Here is a 19,177-nt window from a genome sequence, read left to right on the forward strand (position 1 = left end):
ATGGTCCCCAGGAACGGCTGAAACCGGACGGTGGGCCCACACCTTTGCTCCCAGGCGTGAGAAAGCCTATGTGGAGACAAGGATGGCCAAGGTTAAAGTGTCGGGGACAACACAGAAGTCTCCTCTTTGAGACTGTGGAGTCCATAGTGCAAGCCCGGGGTGTAAAGCTGCTCTTGCATACTCGGTGCTGCTTTGTGTCTCTTCCCCTGAGGTCACGCATGTCCTGCTCCAGTGACCTCATGACTTCTGCAGCCAAAAATGTCTTCCTCCTTCTCCACAGACTGAAAGGCTTTTTAAAAATCAGTTTATTGAGATACGTTGAACGTACATTGAAGTGAACCCATTATAAATATATGATGGCGTGGTTTTTGACAAAGGTCTACATTGATGTAAATACAATCACAATCATAAGTAGAACACGTCATCTCAACATGCTGTGTGCATGTGTGTGTGTGTGTGTGTGTGTGTGCGCGCTCCGTCCTAGTCACCCCAAACATCCCAGAACTATATAATTCTTGATCAACTCAGATCAGATCTAATATAGATTAGATCTGTCTTTTCTATTAATAAATAGAAATACAATGTTTATGATTTTGTTTCTGTTTTCTCTTCCCCCACCCCTGACTCGGAAAGGAACTCAAAGAACCCTACCACTGAGCTACATCACTACCCTTTCTAATTTAGTTAAATTAATTAGTTTATTTTTGTGGTATTAGGGCTTGAACCCAGGGTCTTGGGCACATTGGGCAAAGGTTCTACCACTGAGCTACATCTCCAGCCCTTTTTTATTTTTTATTTTGAGAGAGGGTCTCACCAAGTTTCGAGGCTGGCCTCAACTCGCCATGGTCCTGGATGAGGGCTAGGATTTGTCACAGAATGGAACATGCCAAGAAAACAGGCAATTAAAGAAAACGTGAAGAAGGACACACACACACACACACACACCGTAGCCCAAACTTAGCCAAAAAGTTTGACCCAGTAAGGGATATGCCAGAGGCAAGAACCCGCGGAGCATGGCATATTATATTGTGGCTATCTTGTTCGAGGACAGTGTACCCATCCTAGCTTTCACACAGGATAAAAGGTTTCTAGAGAAAATGAAGTAAATTACACAAAGAGGAAATCACGATGCTCGAGATTCTGTTGAAGTAAATGGGGATAAAATCTGCTTCTGGGGGTGATGAGGAGAAGAGCATCACGTAGGGCAGAGGAATGTGGCAGAGCTCACCCCTGGGACCCACCATCAGGAGGAGAATTCTCATCACAGGACGCATCTGAAGGCTCCGCGGAAAAGCAGAACCCTTTGCTCCATGAAGCAGCGATGAGAACACAGAGGAGACCCGGGCTGAGATGCGGAGTCTGGAGAATCAGGTACCACTGGCCTGGTCTCACAAGCTGGGCTTGCCTGCTAGAGGGGAAGCTGTGATGTGACTTTCATATGCTGTCTCCGTTGAGCCATGGTGTCCAGATATGTGGCCACGCATTCCGGATGTTTCCATGACAGTGTTTTCAGCTGATATTAGCGTTTAGATGGCTGGACACTGGATAGAGCAGATTGACCTCCATAATGTGGGTGAACTTCATCTAATTAGTTGGAGGCCTGAACAGAAGACTGGCACCCCCCTCCCCCGGCTGTGACAGCACACTTTCCTTCACACTTGAACTGCAACATCAGCTCATCCCTCATTTTCAGCCGTTGACCCACCTTGTAGATTTTGGACCTAACAACCTCCATAATCCACCTAGCCAATTCCTTGAAATAAATCTTCCCTAAATATACAGTCCTTCCTCAATATCCACAGGGGTTTAATTCCAGACTTGTATGAATATCAAAATCCACAGATGCTCAAATCCCCCGTATGAAATAGCATAGTACTTGCATACAACCTATATGAATATCCTCCTTTACACTTTAAAATCTCTGGATTGCTTAAAATACCTACTGTAATATGAATACTTTATGAATATGAATAGCAGATATATTGTATCATTTAGGGAACAATCAGGTTGGTTCAAAATGTGGTTGCAGAATCCATGGGTATAGGGGGCCTACTGTAAAATTATACTCTATTGGTTATGTTTCTCCAAAGAACCCTAATACAGAAGCTAACAAACTTTCAGAGGAAGAATCTTGATATTTTTTGAGTGGATAAAATGTGACTCACAGAGTAGAAACTGGTTTCACAGCACTGTAATAGGTTAGATTATTGTTCCCTTCTTATAAAAGATGTATATGGGTTTTCTCATTGTCAGATGATCTTCTCAGGTATTTTGGGGGAGAAGTATATGTTCCTGATTCACTGGTCTTTGACCTGGCTGTGTGACATATTTTGGGCAAAAAGATGTCAGAATACAAGCATTTGATGTATCCAACAAGACACCACTTGCAGTTCCATGGTTGGGCTTGGCTGCTGCTTCAATCCAGACCCCAGAACAAGAAAATAGTTGGAAGAAAATTAAACAGAGCCCACATCCTAGAGCCAAATTCAACTTAGGCCAGCTGAGTCCAGCAAAACGTCAGATGATTTGCAGCACTTAATTTGCCTGAGCAAAACAACAAAAATTTACATTGTAAGTCATGAGATATTGGTGAGGTTTGTTATCACAGAAAAAGTTACCAAAATCGGCTGGGTGCAGTGGTGCACGCCTGCAATCCCAGTGGCTTCCAAGGCTGAGGCAGGAGGATTGCAAGTTCAAAACCAGCCTCAACAACGGCAAGGTGCTAAGCAACTCAGTGACACTCTGTCTCTAAATAAAATACAAAACAGGACTGGGGATGAGTGGTGGAGTGCTCCTGAGTCCAATCCCCAGTACCCACCTCCCCCCCCCAAAAAAAAAAACTTACCAAAATTGCACATTGCATTTGTAGCTGGGCATTAACATACACTATCACTTTGATTTTATTTTCAAAATAATACTAGTCTTTTAAAAATCTCTGCTCTGTCCTATTAGGGGTACATATTTTCTGCTCTTCATATTTCCATAAAAGGTAGGAATTTGTCTCTATATACCTCAGGAAGAAAATTTTCAAGGAGACTTCGTACTTGATTGGTGAATTCATCCCAGAGACACATAAGATTAGCCCTGGCAAGGTCAAAATACAGGAAAGAAAATATCAACAGTAATCCCTGATTATCTGATGAGACAGGGGAAACATCTTTGAAAAACATGAGTTTAGGGAAGGACTTTACCAATTTGTGAAGTCTTTAAGAGAATTCTTTAAGAAACCCAATTTGCTCTATGGAGACTTTCAGTTGATATACTAATCCCATCCAGAAATATTCCCACAAATACATCCAGAAATAATGTTTAATCAAACAGCGGAACACCTCACGACTCAGCAAGTCAACATGTAAAATTAACCACTACAAGTCCCCTCGTCAACTTGGCAACCATCTCCTTAAACCTCACTTAATCTCTAAATAAAATCAATAACGAGGCTCTCATTCCACCTAACGTGATAAAATTATCTTGCAAAAAACCAAAAACGCTCTAGCCTCTAATTCTAAAGAGGAGGTAAAAATCCTTGAGTTAAAACTTCTTTCTACCCCATAGTTTACTTTCATGCTAATTCAACTATACTTAAATATTGTGATAATAAGTAATACATTTTGTGTTATAGGATAAAGGAATAAGAATGGGAAAAAAAGCAGAGATATTGTGTATATGTCAAATATCTTTATTTTCCTCCCTTTACAACACACACACATACACCCACAAAAACACATTCATGACAAAAAGAGAAAGAGTATTCAAAGCATTTATCCTTATCAGCTCTGAAATACAAAAATTTCCCAGATCATATCTGCAAGGCCAAACCTCTACCTTGAACTGTTTTGTTTTGTTTTGTTTTTTGATACCAGGGATTGAACTCAGGGGCACTAGACCACAGCCCTATTTTTTTGTGTATTTTTTTATTTAGAGACAGGCTCTCACTGAGTTGCTTAGCACCTTGCCATTGCTGAGCTGGCTTTGAACTCATGATCCTCCTGCCTCAGCCTCCCGAGACACTGGGATCATAAGTGTGCACCACAGTGCCCAACTTCCCCTAAACTTTTAATGAATATCTTCACATGGAGATTCAGTATGTATCAGACTCAATATGTTCAAATAGAGCTTCTGATAGTTGCTCTGCCCAAAACCTGTTCTTCCGGAAGATTTACCACAGGTCAGTAAGTTTGATGTGTCTTAGGAAGGGATAGAAAACTCATGTGGTTGGAATGAGCTGATAGGGGAGACATAGTTTGGAGATATTGAGAATTGGAGTTTCAGATCACAGTAATAAAAAATATATATATAATAAATTGAATAGTGAATTTTTGGTTTCCCAGTACATATAAAAATTATGTCCCCACTATACCGTAGTCTATTAAGTATGCAATAGCAAGTATGTCTAAAAAGCAATGGCTGTGCCTTAATAAAAAATGCTTTATTGCCACAAAATGCTAAGGATCATCTGAGCTGTTGGGAAAATGGCGACAATGGACTTGTTTAATGCAGAGTTGCCATAAATCTTCAATCTGTGAAAAGAAATAAATAAAACAATATCTGGGAAACACAGTAAAGGAAAGCAAGTAAATAAAGTAAAATAAGGCATGCTCGTATGAGATAAGATTGGGGGAGTAGGTTGGGACCAGGTCATGCCAAGCCTCTTAAGCCAGAATGAGACATTTCCATTTAACTTATGCACAATAGGAAGCTCTCAAAGGGATTTAAGCAAGGTTTTGTAACCTGATTTAAATTACAACAAGTTCTAATTACCTGATTTGGATTACTACAACTTCTAATCACCAAAAATGATTAAAATTTCACCAGATAGTAAAATTTAAGAGAGCCTTTTTGGAGCTGGGGATGTGGCTCAAGCGGTAACGCGCTTGCCTGGCATGAGCGGAGCTCTAGGTTCTATCCTCAGCACCAACCACATAAAAATAGAATAAAAAGATGTTGTGTCCACCGAAAACTGAAAAATAGATATTAAAAAAATTCTCTCTCTCTCTCTCTCTCTCTCACTAAAAAAAAAGAGAGAGCCTTTTCAACATAAAATAGGCAGAAAAAATGTCTATTTTCTATACCCCACCTTCATTGGATCTCTAATTAATCTATTTTTTAATGTGGAGGTGATGAGCTTTAAATTCCACTTATGTAGAACAGATAGATTGGACATTCATCCAGCCAGGGGCACTCAAGAGCAGTATCTCTAAGTGGTACCTCAGCTGTAGGCTGTTTCCTGTGTTTTCAATTCCATAAATATGATTTCATGAATGCAAAGAAAATTTATTTATTATTAATAATTGAGCTGATACAATCAACCTTGTAAAAGATGAATGAATCATCTCTTTATTAACTTGAAAATAAGAAAACTGTCTGTGGTTCTTTTGGTTGGAAGCACAAAAACCAACATAAGATGAACTCAACAAAAACATTTTAAAAATCATTATGAACTCCCAGCAGTCTGTCGCAGAGCCTAATGCCAGGAATGCTGTCAGAGCCCAGGAAAAGAAAAGAAGTGGAAAATGCTGTCCAGGATGTCTGTGTCTCTAATGTATGCTGCTCCCTGTACACATTTCATTATTATCTATCTCTGTGAAAGGACCTCAACTGGTTCTCTGATCCGTGTGGTATGTGCCTCCTCCAGGTCCTAGGCTGACTGACTAGACAATCAGCTACTTGGAGAAACTAATCTACTTTTGATCACAGTTCCCAATTCCTGGAAAGGACTAATTGATCCAGCTTGGGACAGTTGTTCCAATTAACTGTCACCGGGAGGAAGGACTGTGTTGTTTAAAAATCTTTGTGAAGCTCTCTCCATGGACATACTTGGGATAGTTTTTAGTGGAAAAAAGGCTTAGGAGACTATTAAAAATAAGCATCCAAAATATAGCTAATTAATAGTGAAAATATAATTAGGAACGATCTCTCATTTCCTGATTAGCCCAGAAAATATGTTTAGAGGTTTTTAAGAAAGCCAAATGATAACCAGAAAGACTTCAGTGAGCCTTGAAGCAGTGCAATTGATTTCTTCAAACAATCTTCCTGTGTTTGTCCTGCTACACGTGCTGGAAATACACCACCCTGATCCCTGAGTGCTCTAATACAAACCACGTCTGTTTCCCAATAGAGTCGCAGTTGGCTGAGTTTGGGTGAGAGACTCTGTTCTACCCTCCCATTCAGAAATCAGGCTCCTCCACGGTTGGACTCAGCCTCCCTCATGTGTACCTGGGATTCTCTCCAGTCAGTCAGCAGGCGGGGAGAGAGTTCACAGTGAAGGGAAGCCTCTGCCGAGGATGATACATTCTTATTAGACTTTCTAACACCCTGTCAGGCTTCCACCAGATCTTGCTTTCAGTGTGGGAATCGCTCTGTGTTGTGGTTTAGATATGAGGTGGGCCCAGGAGCTCTGGGTGAGACATTGCAAGAAAGTTTATAGGTGAAATGATTGGGTTTGAACCCAATGAGAGTTTGAACCTAGTCAGTGCAGTGATCCCTGATAGGGATTAACTGGGTGATAACTGTAAGCAGCGAGGGTGTGGCTGGAGGAGATGGGTCATGGGGTCACTTTTGGGTATATATTTTGTGCATGATAAGAGGAGTGTCTCTTCTTCTTCTTCTTCTTCTTCTTCTTCTTCTTCTTCTTCTTCTTCTTTTTCTTTCTTTCTCTCTCTCTCTCTCTCTCTCTCTCTCTCTCTCTCTCTCTCTCGCTCTCTCTCTCTCTCTCCCATGTTCCCAGTGGCTTTCCTCCACCACACTCTTCCACCATGATGTTCTGCCTCCTCTTGGGCCCTGAGAAATGGAGTTGGCCATCTGTGGACTGAGACCGCTGAAACCATGAGCCCCAAATAAACTTTCCCTCCTTTAAAATTGTTCTTGTCAGGTCTTTTGGTCATAGAAGTGTGGGGGGGGGGGCGGGGGGCGGGGGGAATTGATTAAAACATTCGGTCTCTGGCACAAGCATTTTTAAGGTTGGCTCCCAGGAGTAGTCTTACTGGGTTGGAATTCTACAAAACAAATTTAATTGTAGAAATTAGGAAGAAACCAAAGTTATTTTTGTGAAATTCTAACTCTATTCTGCTCTATTAAGCATAAAGGGACTTTTCAATTGAGAAACTGATGTGACTCCATTTTTAAAAATAAATAAATAATAGCAGCTTCTACCTCAAGGCCTGTCTAAGGAAGGGGGCGTGACCCTTGTCCTTGGAAAGACCCACAGAGCACTCCTAAGCACATACCCACTCTGCTGAGTTGTTTGTAAATAACAGGAGCGATCTGAGGCACCAGGTGTCCCTGACTCAGTCAGGCTAGGTGAGGGCCCATAGCAAGCCCCTAGCAGCCACCAATCATCATGAGACAGGGAAATACCTGGGATGCCAGATGACCCCGCAGTAGTTTATGGTGGTTGATAACATGTTGGGAAACCATGTAGTTTAGCATGTACACCCCTCGTGGCCTAAACCAATCAGTTCAAAGGAATCCCCTCTGGTACTAACCAATCACCCCTACCCAACTTGTTGCCGCCATTGAATGTGTTAATCAATGTTGAGTTGTTGTTTGATTTTCCTGTGGTATGAAATGATTTGCTGTGTGATGTTGTGACACATAGAGTATCCCCACAAAACCTATAAAATCTCACTGAACAAAGGACCGGGACTCACTCCCTGGGACCGCTGCGTTGGGAATAGTTGTGAGTCCAGGCTCGAGCTTGCAATGAAGACTCTTGTGTGATCGCATCGGATTTGGCTCCTGGAGGTCTATTGGGGTCCCACAAATCTGGCATAACACAATGACTCAATCAAGGCAGTTTAGCTTGCCCATGGATTAGAGGTACAGAATCTTAGTCCTTAGGGAAAATCAGGAAGACTTGTGAGAGCTGATCATTTAAAGGCAAAGTATGTTTGAAGAAATAGGATAGATCCCAAAATGTCTGTTAAGACTTGTTTCTCTTTTAAAAAACAATGTTTCTCTACCTATTTTCCCATTCATTTAACTATTTGAGCTACAGTGGAATAGCTAGTTGGGAGATGGAAACACTCTCCAGTATCATTAGTAGCCATATGCTGAGAGCCACAGCCGAGTCTGTATGGCCCCTGGCATTTTGCCAACAGTATTGGTTGACAGGCGAGGCATTACTATCCGCCTCAGCCGCTACTTTTGAGTTCTCACACTACTTTGGAGTTCTCGTGGGGATTCCCAGGGATTCCCCGAGAGTTCCCATTGGTTGGGGAAGTGCAGGAGGAGGGATTTCCGGGAGAGATATTTCCGGCTGGGGGTTCCTAGACGAGCTGCGTGGCGTTCGGAGAATTCCCCGGGAGTGTGTGTGAAGTGTTTTCTTGCAGTTCAAAAATAAAGTTTGTTCCTGCTTCAGTGGCTCGTGATTTGTGCCCAGCCAGACTGCGGCAGCCATAGGATCCCACAACCAATATGGAAGTCTCTAGCACCCTCTGTTAGTAGTTGGTTAGATTTGATCAGTGCATGTTGCATGCATGTATTGAAATTTCACACTGAAGACCATTAATAAGTACAATTAATACACATTAATCAAAATGAAATTTTTTTTTTCTAAAAAAGTGTAAGAGTGGCAGAACAGACTTTTAGTTTCAAGCTAGAGCAGGAAATAGGAAGAAAGTTCCCCACCTAGAGGAGATAGCTATGTCACACATGTGGTTGCATTTACAGGCAGGTTCTCTTTTTACCTAATCCTGTGTAAAATAAAAGACATACCTGTATTGGGCCAGGCTATACAGGCAATGACCAAACAGACTGCATGTAAGAAATGCTTCTCCTGTGGGAAAGCCCCACCTCTGTGCCCATTAATAGTGACCTAGCACAACATACTTGGCAACACAAATGAGCAATTCTTATATAATGTGAAATTGTTCTCTTTGGTTTCCATTTTTTCTTGGGTAATGTACCTTGTCAGAGATTGATTGTGTAGACGTTAGTAACCATTCTCTAACGTGTACTGAACTAGGGTCATTTTGACCCACTTCCCTTCTGCTTGCTTGCTGCTGTGCCAACCTGGAAAGTCCCGTGGGAAATACCAAGGTACCCACTGCATTGCCTCACTAACTGCCCAATTCAGCTTCTGTACCTGCTTGCTTGCTTGCAGCTGTGTCAACCCAGATATGGTTTTTGTCTTTAGATATCCTAAAATGCTCAGGTTCGGGCTATTCCTTGCAGAGACAGTTATGGATCCTGTGGGGGGCAGTCACTGACTGGCCAGCTAAATAAAGACTCTTCAATTTGGACAAAACTGAGACTTGGTGTGTGTTCTGAGTGACCTGTCCCACCACGATCCCTGTTTCCCTGTTGGCGGAAAGAGCACATCACACAAAACAGCAACTGTCGAGATTGCAACATCTGATTTATTATGCAGTGTAATCCTCAGCATAGCGCAAGTTTGGACTTAGCCTCTGAGTCTAGAGTTGCTGATTTTTACAGTTAAACCTTGATTGTCTCCTTAGTGTCATTCTGTACCTTAGGTTTACAGGTCTCCATTAATAAGATGAAAATGGCACTTTCTGATTGGTATACGACACAACTGTAGCTCTCCCCAACTTTTGTCCACCTCTCTCCTGACCTTTTCCCAGGAACCAATCACAGTTTTCTTTGGATGCATTTCTGAGATCCCTTTGGTTAAATGACAACTATGTTGGCAGGTTGTCCTGGGATAGATGACAGAAGTATTTCCTGGGAACCATCAGAAGGTGAAATCTCTTTTTCTGATGTTATGAAAAGGTTCAGGACTACAGATCGCTGCTGTGCTACCCTCTTGAAATGGCAAACTACCCTCTTCGAGAACGGGCAGAGAAGTGTGGGCTTACTGCTATGATCAGCTGAAACTTGAGAAGAAGATTTCAAAAAGCCTCTGTCTTGTCCCCCACCCCAGTTCCAAAGATTTTTCTCCACACGCTTCCTTTAAAATGCTCCCTCTGTCTTTTTCATTCCTGTAATGAGCAGATGAAGATCTTGCCTCAGTAAGGCCCGTGCTTTTGGTCAGAGCGGCCAGCCTGAGGATTCCAGGCAGGTGAGGAAGGGGCAGACAAGGTCAGAAGCGATGCCAAGAGAAGGTCATCTTTCCCAACAGGGAAATCAACAACTGTATCTCAGGACAAGTGGGGGGGAGCATGCTTGACCCCAAGGACAAGGCGTCTCCACAGCACTCAGACTCCCGAGAGACTGAGGTCCAGAGTGACCACCAGGATAATCAGAGGCCCGGGGAACAAGCAGGGGCACCTGGGGCCAGTAGGAGCCAGGTCAAGCATCAAGGCCCGGATACTGTCCTGTAAAGAGAAGAGGAACATGTAGTAAGGAGCGGGGACAGGCCTTGAATTATTCCATAGACTGTGTAGATGTTCCTTAGCTAAATTGGCTAAGGAAGCAGACTGGTGCTCAGAACAGGAAAGAGCTCAGCTACATGGATATCCCACACCGGTGGATGTCACCTGGGTCAGAATCTGGTGTAGTATCCCAGGGGCCAATTGAACCAGTTCCCATGTGAGGCGCAAACTGTACAGTTGTTCCTCTGTATCCACAGAAAATTGGTGCTAGGACCCTCAAGGATAGCAAAAAAAAAAAAAAAAAAAAAAAAAAAAAGATGCTCTAAACCCGTATGTAAAATGACATTGTAAAAATTTTCATCGAACTGAAGCACATCCTCCCAAATATTCTAACTCATCTCTAAGTCACTTATAATACCTACCACAATGTAAATGCCACATAAATAACTGCTATGCTAAATTGTTTAGGGAGTAATGATAAGAAAATCCTGTACATGTTCAGGACTGATGTGATTTCTTTTTTTTTTCAGTAGAGTAATTGAATCCTTTATTCTATTTTGAAAGAACATCAATATGGAATAAATAGCCAAAATGTACCAGAAATAAAGTTGGTGACACATCAAATATGCATTTTTCAATTCACGGTTGGTTGAAGCCACAGATGCAGAAGCCATGGAAACAGAGGGCTAACTGTGTTCATGTCTTACGCAAAAGTCTTTGAGGGACAGTGTCTATTTTACCGATGAAAACACTGAAGTTCAAAGTAGTTTAGTGACTGCATAAAATTTAACAATTTCAAAGTAGCAGCAGCAGATGTAAGCGTTGGCCTATTGCCACCAAATCTGTCCTTTCCTAGGCATTAACTGTTCCCCGTATTTCTTGGTTAAATATCAGCTCTTCCCTAGCTGCAGCTTTATAGCTTAGCAAAGAGACCTGCACAGTGGGTCCCCTCTCTAATTCCACTTGTGACTCTCTTGAGTCAGCCACCCAGAGACCCAGAGGCTACACTACAGGGCTTCCTCCTGCATACTCCCTATAGGGGTCTATTTCAGATCTTATTCTCTCCAATAAGACTCCCAAGGAGGGGCTGGGGTTATGGCTCAGTGGTAGAGCCCGAGACCCTGGGTTCGATTCTCAGCACCACATAAAAATAAATAAGCAAAATAAAGGTATTGTGTCCAACTACAACTAGAAAATAAAAATATTTTAAAAAATTAAAAGAAAGACTCCCAAGAACATTCTCAAAGTGCCCTTGCCCATAGCCTCACTGCCACTGGAAATAAAATCTGGGGAGTAACAATAAAAAGAATGAGGTGGGAGCATCTGCCATGGTTCAGACTTAGCCTTTGAGGACTGAAGAGAACTAACCCTGAACTGAGAGGAAAGCTGGGTCGTTATGGTTCTGCTATACGATTTGAAAACAATTTTGATGATTTTGAAAGGTGGCTTATATCCTTTCACACCTTTGTTCACACTTAATATAAAGATGTTCATCCAATAATTTTCAAGACACATTCAAACTGTATTTTTTATTATATCCCAGTCTGATTCCTCTAGAAAAAATAAAAATAAAAACCAAAATCAAAACAACAACAACAAAAAAACATATCAGAAAGCCTCAGTCCTATCCCCGGAAATAGTCACAGGGTAAGGAAGAACTATGAGCAGCTCTGTGGCACAGGCAGAGCCACCCTTGTCCCCAGACTTCACCCCACCAACCCTTCTTCCTGCATTGTCCTCCACGGCAGCCCTACAGGACTTACCTGAGCAGATCACAGCCACATCTTCTTTATGGGTACAGTCATGATACCCCCAAAACCTGTGCTTGCACTGCTCCAGGGACTCCTCCTGCCCCGAACAACGAACGTCATCCAGCCAGATGCGGCCAACCCCAGGGCCGTAGGTTTTCCGGGCTTTGAAGGGTAGAGAGAGGGGTTCCCCACAGCCCAGTTGCTTGCACACCACTCGGTCCTCCTTTTCTCCCCAGCCGTCGTCACAGACAGAGCCCCACACGCCCTTGTGCAGCACTTCCAGTCTCCCAGAGCACTGATTATCTCTTCCTACCAGCCTCAGGTCAAAGGCATCTGCAGGGTGGAGGAAGAAGTTGGAGATTGGAGAGAAAAAGGGAAAAGAGAAAAAAATAAGATCATGGGCTGGGGTTGTGACTCAGCCGTAGAGCATTCTCCTAGCACGTGCAAGGTCCTGGGTTGGACCCTCAGCATCACATAAAAATAAATAAATAAAATAAAGGTGTTATGTCCAGCTACAACTAAAAGTTAAATATTAAAAAAAAAAGATCATCTGCATCCTCCCCAACCAAACCCCATCAGCACATCTGAAACCCTCCACGTGTTTCTGTGACTGCAGTTGCTCTCCACCGCTCCATCAGCTTTCAACCCCTGTGGCCAGGTATGTTCCTTCAGCTAGGATCTTTTTGCTTCCCCCACCTATTTTATAAATCTAATATTTATGAATGGCTTTCTGGTAGTTTTTAAAAATTAAGAACTTAACAGATACAGAGTAATGTGCTGTGCTCTATCATATGGAATTCAGTATGATAACAGTTCATATTAATATAGCACATAATATTGCTTAAAACATTTTAAGCATTTCACATTCAAAGAAGTTATTTTAAAAAACTTTCTTTTTTTGGGGGGGGGTGGTATTGGGGATTGAACCCAGTAGTGCTCTACAATGGAGCTACATTCGGAGTCCTTTTTACTTTTTATCTTGAGACAGGGTCTTTCTAAGTTGCCCAGGCTGGCCTTGAACTTGGGATCCTCCTGCCTCAGCCTTTCAGGTAGATGGGATTCCAGGTGTGCACCACCGTGCCCAGTACTGAAAGGCAGTTATTGTAATTGCCATATTAAAAGAGGAGAATTGACAGTTAGCACAAGAGGTTGGCAGTGATCCTCTGGTGCAGGAGTAGTTCTCGAGAACAATGCTGAATGGAATTCCATTTAACCTCACCCATGACCTTGGTCTCTGAATGTGCGAGCATCACCTTCCATTACCTTCACATTCCACCCACGTGTCCTCGTCATGGGTGCAGTTGTGCTTCTCCCAAGGCCCAGAGGGGCAATCCTGAAGGGCTGCTTCTCTTCCCGAGCAGAACATCTCCCTCTCCCAGATGGGTCCTTGGCCCTGGGCAGCCTTGTTACAGTGGCTTTGGGTCTGCAGGGCCCTGCCGCACCCCAGTTGCCGGCACACCACCTTCGCAGCCCGGAGGTCCCAGCCCGTTTTGCACACGGTGCTCCACTGGCCCTCATACTGCACCTCCACTCGCCCCTTGCAAGGCCCAGGGCCATTGACCAGCCGCACACTTTCTGGGACTGGAGACAAATCTGGGTCTGCGGAGCAAAAACAGGAAGGGTCTACTCCCTGCAAGCACATGGTCGCCTCCGAAAATGGGGCTGACTGCCCAGGGGCTGTTTCTGGTGTGCAGTACCCTGTGCACTGGAGTGCGAGGTACTGCCCAAGAGATGCTCATGGAGAAGTGAGGGAGCGCATCAAGGAAGCGCATGCTCACCCCAGGGCGAGTCATTATCGTGGCCTTTTACTCTTTCAAATTGTTTTCCATTCAACTCCTCACTGCTCTTCCCAAGAGACAGAGGCAAAATAAATTTATATACATATATGGAACATTTATATCATATTATATGTATAGTAAAATTATTATATTATATGTAAAATTTATATTATTATAATAATGTTACATAAATAATAATATATAAGTATATTTATAATTATAATATATTATAAATATAAATGTTTTTACATGTTATAAATTCATTATGTATTATATATCAAAATATAGCATATGTATTTTGGTATTGGGTATTGAACCCAGGGGCACTCTACCACTGAGCTATATCCACAGTCCTTTTTATATATGATAAATATAGTATATATTTTAATACATAATTACAATGTATCATATATTATTATAATTACACACAAATTATTTTAATACATTATTATACATATATCTATGTATAAACAATGAATTTACATTAAATATTATATCAGACATTATAAATAAAATATGCATATTACATAATTACTACACATGATATATAATCCATTTATGTCATAATTAATATATAATAAATATTGATCATTTTATATAATATGGAATTATAATAGTATGATATATAATGTATATAATGTGTGTATTCTATGTCATTATAACTATATTATATATGTTGTTTGTATATTAAATATATGTTTTATCTATTTATATATAAATGTATATGTATCATGTATATATGTACACACATATCTGTATATATGTGTGTATATACATACGTTATACAGGTAATTAGATACATAAGCATAAACACATAAAAGGTTAAAAAAATCTTTGGTTTTAAGTAGGAAGGTGGCATGTTCTTTATTGTATTTATTCATTTTATGTGGTGCTGATGATTCACCCCAGTGCCTCACACGTTGGAGGCAAGTACTCCACCTCTGAGCCCCAGCCCCAGCCCAGTAAAAAGCATTTGGGTTCAATGTTGACATTAATCAAGTATTCCAGATTAGTGCTTCCAACCCTCACCAATCCTCAGTCTTTCTAACTTTCTAACTTTCTAACCTAAGGCAAAAAGTGATTGTTTCTCTGATAAATTCTGTGGGGAGACAGAGAAGGAGGAGACACCGACTGGCCTCTCATAAATCACAGGAGGAGAAAAGATACACAGAGACACAGGAAATATTAAAAGTACATAGAAAGCAAATATTTGCTCTCTCTGTGTATGGAAATAAAGGAATACAGATCCATGAATGTGTCTCTCAGTCTATCATCTCTCTAAGATTGTGTTGCTTTCCTCTGAGCATGCCCTGTCTACCTGACCGGAGGTAGACTGCTTGAGAACTGGAACTATCAAGAAAGCACAGATTACATCTTGGGGGCTCATTTCTTCACCCACGACTTCAGGCCCAGCCCCAGATATAAGATACACCAGTCAACAAGGGTTTAGTGGTTGCAGGATCTGTGCATATTTTTTTCATGTATAAAAATAAGACAAATAACATTCTCATTTCTATTTAAACTTAAAAAAAAAAAAAAGCACTAATACAACCAAGTAATAGCAACATTCTAAGTGAGGATGATCTATCTCCAGAGTTGACAGTTAAGGAAGTGTGGGTGAGACGAGAGGACAGGGAGGCAGTTACCGCTGTGTGGAAGTCCAGGACAGGGAATCAAATCCAACAAGAGTGGCCAGGGCGGGGTCCGGGCAGCTGGCAGAGGGCCCTGGAGCCTTGCCCTACTTACTCTGGCAAATTGCCCCGGCATCCTCGTCGTGTGAGCAGCTGTAAACATCTTCGTCTTGCTCACATTGAGCCAGGCTGTCTTCCATTCCGCTGCACCTCACCCCTTGGATGAGGACGTCTTGCCCTTTTTCTGTGTATGGCCCATATAAACGACCACTGGGGGTTTTCTTGGCTGCTCCACAGCCCAGCTCCCGGCACACCACGGCCACATCCTTCAGATCCCAGCCATCATCACACACGGTGCCCCACTGGCCGTTCCGTTCTACCTCCACTCTCCCCTCGCAGCGGTGGGGACCCCCCACCAGCCGCACTCTGGATGTCTCTGCAAAGAGACGGGGTGTTAGCTGGAGATCCGGGAGGAGTGCAGAGGATGCTCAGGGACAGTCCACCCTGGACAGAAGGTGTGGGGAGTAGGGGACTAGACAGGAGGGGTCAGAAGGGAAGGGGAGGGAGAGGCTCTTCGGGACCCCGTTTCTGAGTTCTGATCCCACCGCATCTTTAATTGCACCCTACCAACAAGTTCCCCTTCAAGGCCCCAGACATGACTGTAGCCTTTCACGCTGAACATTAAGGGAAAGATTAGTCAAAGAGCCAGCAGAGTTTTTAGACTCTGATGGTCAGAACCAGGATAATCCATAGAGATCATCATGTCCACCCCTGTACTCCACAAAGGAGGGAGAGGATCCTCATGGAAGTGGTCACACTGTCCAGTAGTGAAAGCCCAGGACAGATCAGCTCCAAGTACTTAACTAGAGGATTTCAGGGGTCCAGGTGAGAGAGAGGCACCTCTGGACAAGTTCTGAGGAATTAGAACTCTAGGTATGGAAAAGGTGAAGAGAAACTCTTCCACCACCGCACAGAAGTAGGGGAGAAATGGCTGTGTCGAGTGACGAGGGAAGAACGCATCAGACATTAAATATTTGCTAAGCACCTACCATGTTTGGGGTATTGTTTTATGAACTCAGAGAACAGTGATGAACAAGACAGAGAGGACTTCTATTCTCAAAGAGCTTATATTTAGAGGCTTAAAACAATCTCACCAAGTCTACGGTAGCCTCAAAGCAAGAGAGCAGAGAGCTGAATTTGCCACAGCTTTGTGTAATGGGACCATTAACTGAGAGACATGTCTGGGGTTCTAGAAAATGTCACATTTGGACCTGTGGTCTGTGCCCTAATGGAATATGAACAGCTTAGTAAGGGCCAATGTGGGTGACATGACTCCTGAGGAGCAGATTTCCCACTTCCTGTCTTAACTCTACACAAACTCCCCAGAACATGAAATCAACCCAGAGGAGTGGGTAAGTGAGAAAACTCCAATATGACTGATTTTTAAACTACTGTGAGAAGTTTATGTCTGATTTTATTGATTTGTTTTTGCTTCATTTCCCTAATTGGTGGTGGGGGAAGGGATATAAAGAATGAAGATTAGCTGGAAACGGTGGCACACACCTGTAAGCCCAGCATTTTGGGATACAAAGGAAGGAGGAATTTTTTTTTTTTTTTTTTTTTGAGAGAGAGAGAGAGAGAGAGAGAGAGAGAGAGAGAATGAATGTTAATATTTATTTAGTTTTCGGCAGACACAACATCTTTGTTTGTATGTGGTGCTGAGGATCGAACCCGGGCCGCACGCATGCCAGGCAAGCGCGCTACCGCTTGAGCCACATCCCCAGCCCAATTTCAAAATTTTGAAAAGGCTGGGCACAGTGGCCCATGCCTATAATCCAGGCAGCTTGGGAGGCTGAGGCAGGAGGATTGTAGGTTCAAAGCCAGCCTCAGCAATTTAACAAGACCCTTAACAACTTAGTGAGACCCTCTCTCAAAATAAAAACTAAAAAGGGCTGAAGATGTGGCTCAGTGGTAAAGCACCCCAGCGTTCAATCCCCCAGTACCAAAAAGAAAAATTAAACAAGGATGGAGATGTATCTCAGTGACACAGCACTCCTGGGTTCAATCCCTAGTACTGAAAAAAGAAAAAAGAAAATGGAAATTAGAGATAGAATTTAAAATCATAAAAAAAGTTTTAAAAAAGTTTATACTTTTTTACACATTTGAATTTAAAGCTTACTTATCTGAATAAAATATAATTCAAGAGAGTCACCCAGAAATGGCTTTTGGGTCATTGGATCTAGATTAGAGTTTGGATTGTCCTTATTGTGTACTCTGGAAAGGAGCTGCCTTCAGAATCATACACAGGTTATCTTATTTTATTTTGGATTGTAAAATTCTCACTTTCAATGAATTTTCATTTTTTTCCTTCTTTTTTGGGGGAGCAGGGTACCAGGGATTGAACTCAGGGCCACTCGACCACTGAGCCACATCCCCAGCCGTATTTTGTATTTTAATTAGAGACAGGGTCTCCCTGAGTTGCTTAGTGCCTCGCCTTTGCTGAGGTTGACTTTGAACTCTCAATCCTCCTGTCTCAGCCTCCCAAGCCAATGGGATTGCAGGCATCCACCACCACGCCTGGCCTGAATTTTCAGTTTCTATGAAATAGACAAGAGCAGTTCCCAGGAAAGAAGAAATAAGCAGTGATCGCAATAGTAATAACAACAAGCACAACAACAAAAGAAATTCAGCTGGAGGAAATAGAAGAGCTGGGAAAAGACGTGAAAGGAAAGAGTTGAGGGCTCCCCAGAGCGGCGAGCCGACACTAGCCTGCTTTATCAGCACAGAGCTCTAGAGAGACCCCGGGGTGGAGAACAACATCCCTGGGAAGGGGGAGGCTGTGACAAAAACAGTTGTCCTCCCACACTGGCAGTGAGGGACAGCCCTGAAGACCAAGAAAAAAGAGCAAGTAATTTAAGTTTCTGGACAAGAAAGATCCCGGAAGGGGAACTCTAAGGAATCAAATTGCATCCATCAGGGCAGAGGATCTGCCACACCAGTAGCAGATTTTGTAGCTGCCTCTCTCTGGCAAAGCCACCACTATCCAGTGAAAGCATAGACTGGAGGAACGGTGCAAAAGCAGCTGATAATCCACAAACAACCTCCTTGGCTTTGGACGGTCACAGCCTTCCACTCCTGCATACTCATTCCACGCTCCCTTGCTCTCCTTGGGTGCTTAAGGGTGTATCGCCCAGATTCCTCCAGGAGGCAGCCGGTAGAGGCTGAGCTCCATCCTGCCCTCTACTGGTGAAGTCATGAACTTCACAGAAGCTGACGCATTTCTAATTCAAAAGTGCCAGGAAGTCTGGGAGGAGGACCTGGATTTGCTGCAACCCACCAGGGCACAAGAAGTTCATCCCCCGAGTTACACCCCAGCCAGTGAAATGCCTCTGGGCTTGAAATGAAGCTATCTCATTTTTTGGATGCTGGCCAAGCTTCTCTGGCCACAGAGGCCAAGTGGGGAGAGAGGTTCCTTGGCTGGATAAAAACCATTCAAACCATTCTGTGCTCTGGAATGGAAATCCACCCACACAAGACTGACAGAGTGGGATGGGAAACCTGAAAAGAAAGGTACTCGGCCTGTTTGGGACCATAGTCTCTTTTCCTAGCCCAGGAACCTTCAAAATCTCCCCTCTCCTAATCCTAGAGGCCTCCTGTCAGGACTCTTCCCCCACCCCACCCCTTCGGAGTCTTACCTAAGAGGCCAGGTCCAGCGCAAATGACTGAGGGGAGGAAAAAGAGGA

General features: G+C 43.0%; 1 protein-coding gene across 1 annotated transcript in view; it reads right to left on the reverse strand.

The window, feature by feature from the left end:
- Positions 1-10,251: 10,251 nt before the first annotated feature.
- Positions 10,252-19,177, reverse strand: part of LOC143403528 (CD5 antigen-like) — a 44,224-nt gene continuing 35,298 nt past the window's right edge. Inside the window, exons 2-5 of the mRNA XM_076861580.1 lie at positions 15,550-15,870; positions 13,289-13,624; positions 12,038-12,358; positions 10,252-10,277 (exon numbers count right to left, since the gene is read on the reverse strand). Coding sequence (XP_076717695.1) covers positions 10,252-10,277; positions 12,038-12,358; positions 13,289-13,624; positions 15,550-15,870 — 1,004 coding nt within the window. The remainder of the gene's footprint in view (positions 10,278-12,037; positions 12,359-13,288; positions 13,625-15,549; positions 15,871-19,177) is intronic.

This window comes from Callospermophilus lateralis, chromosome 7 (genome assembly GCF_048772815.1).
Source record: "Callospermophilus lateralis isolate mCalLat2 chromosome 7, mCalLat2.hap1, whole genome shotgun sequence".
Lineage (NCBI taxonomy): Eukaryota > Metazoa > Chordata > Mammalia > Rodentia > Sciuridae > Callospermophilus > Callospermophilus lateralis.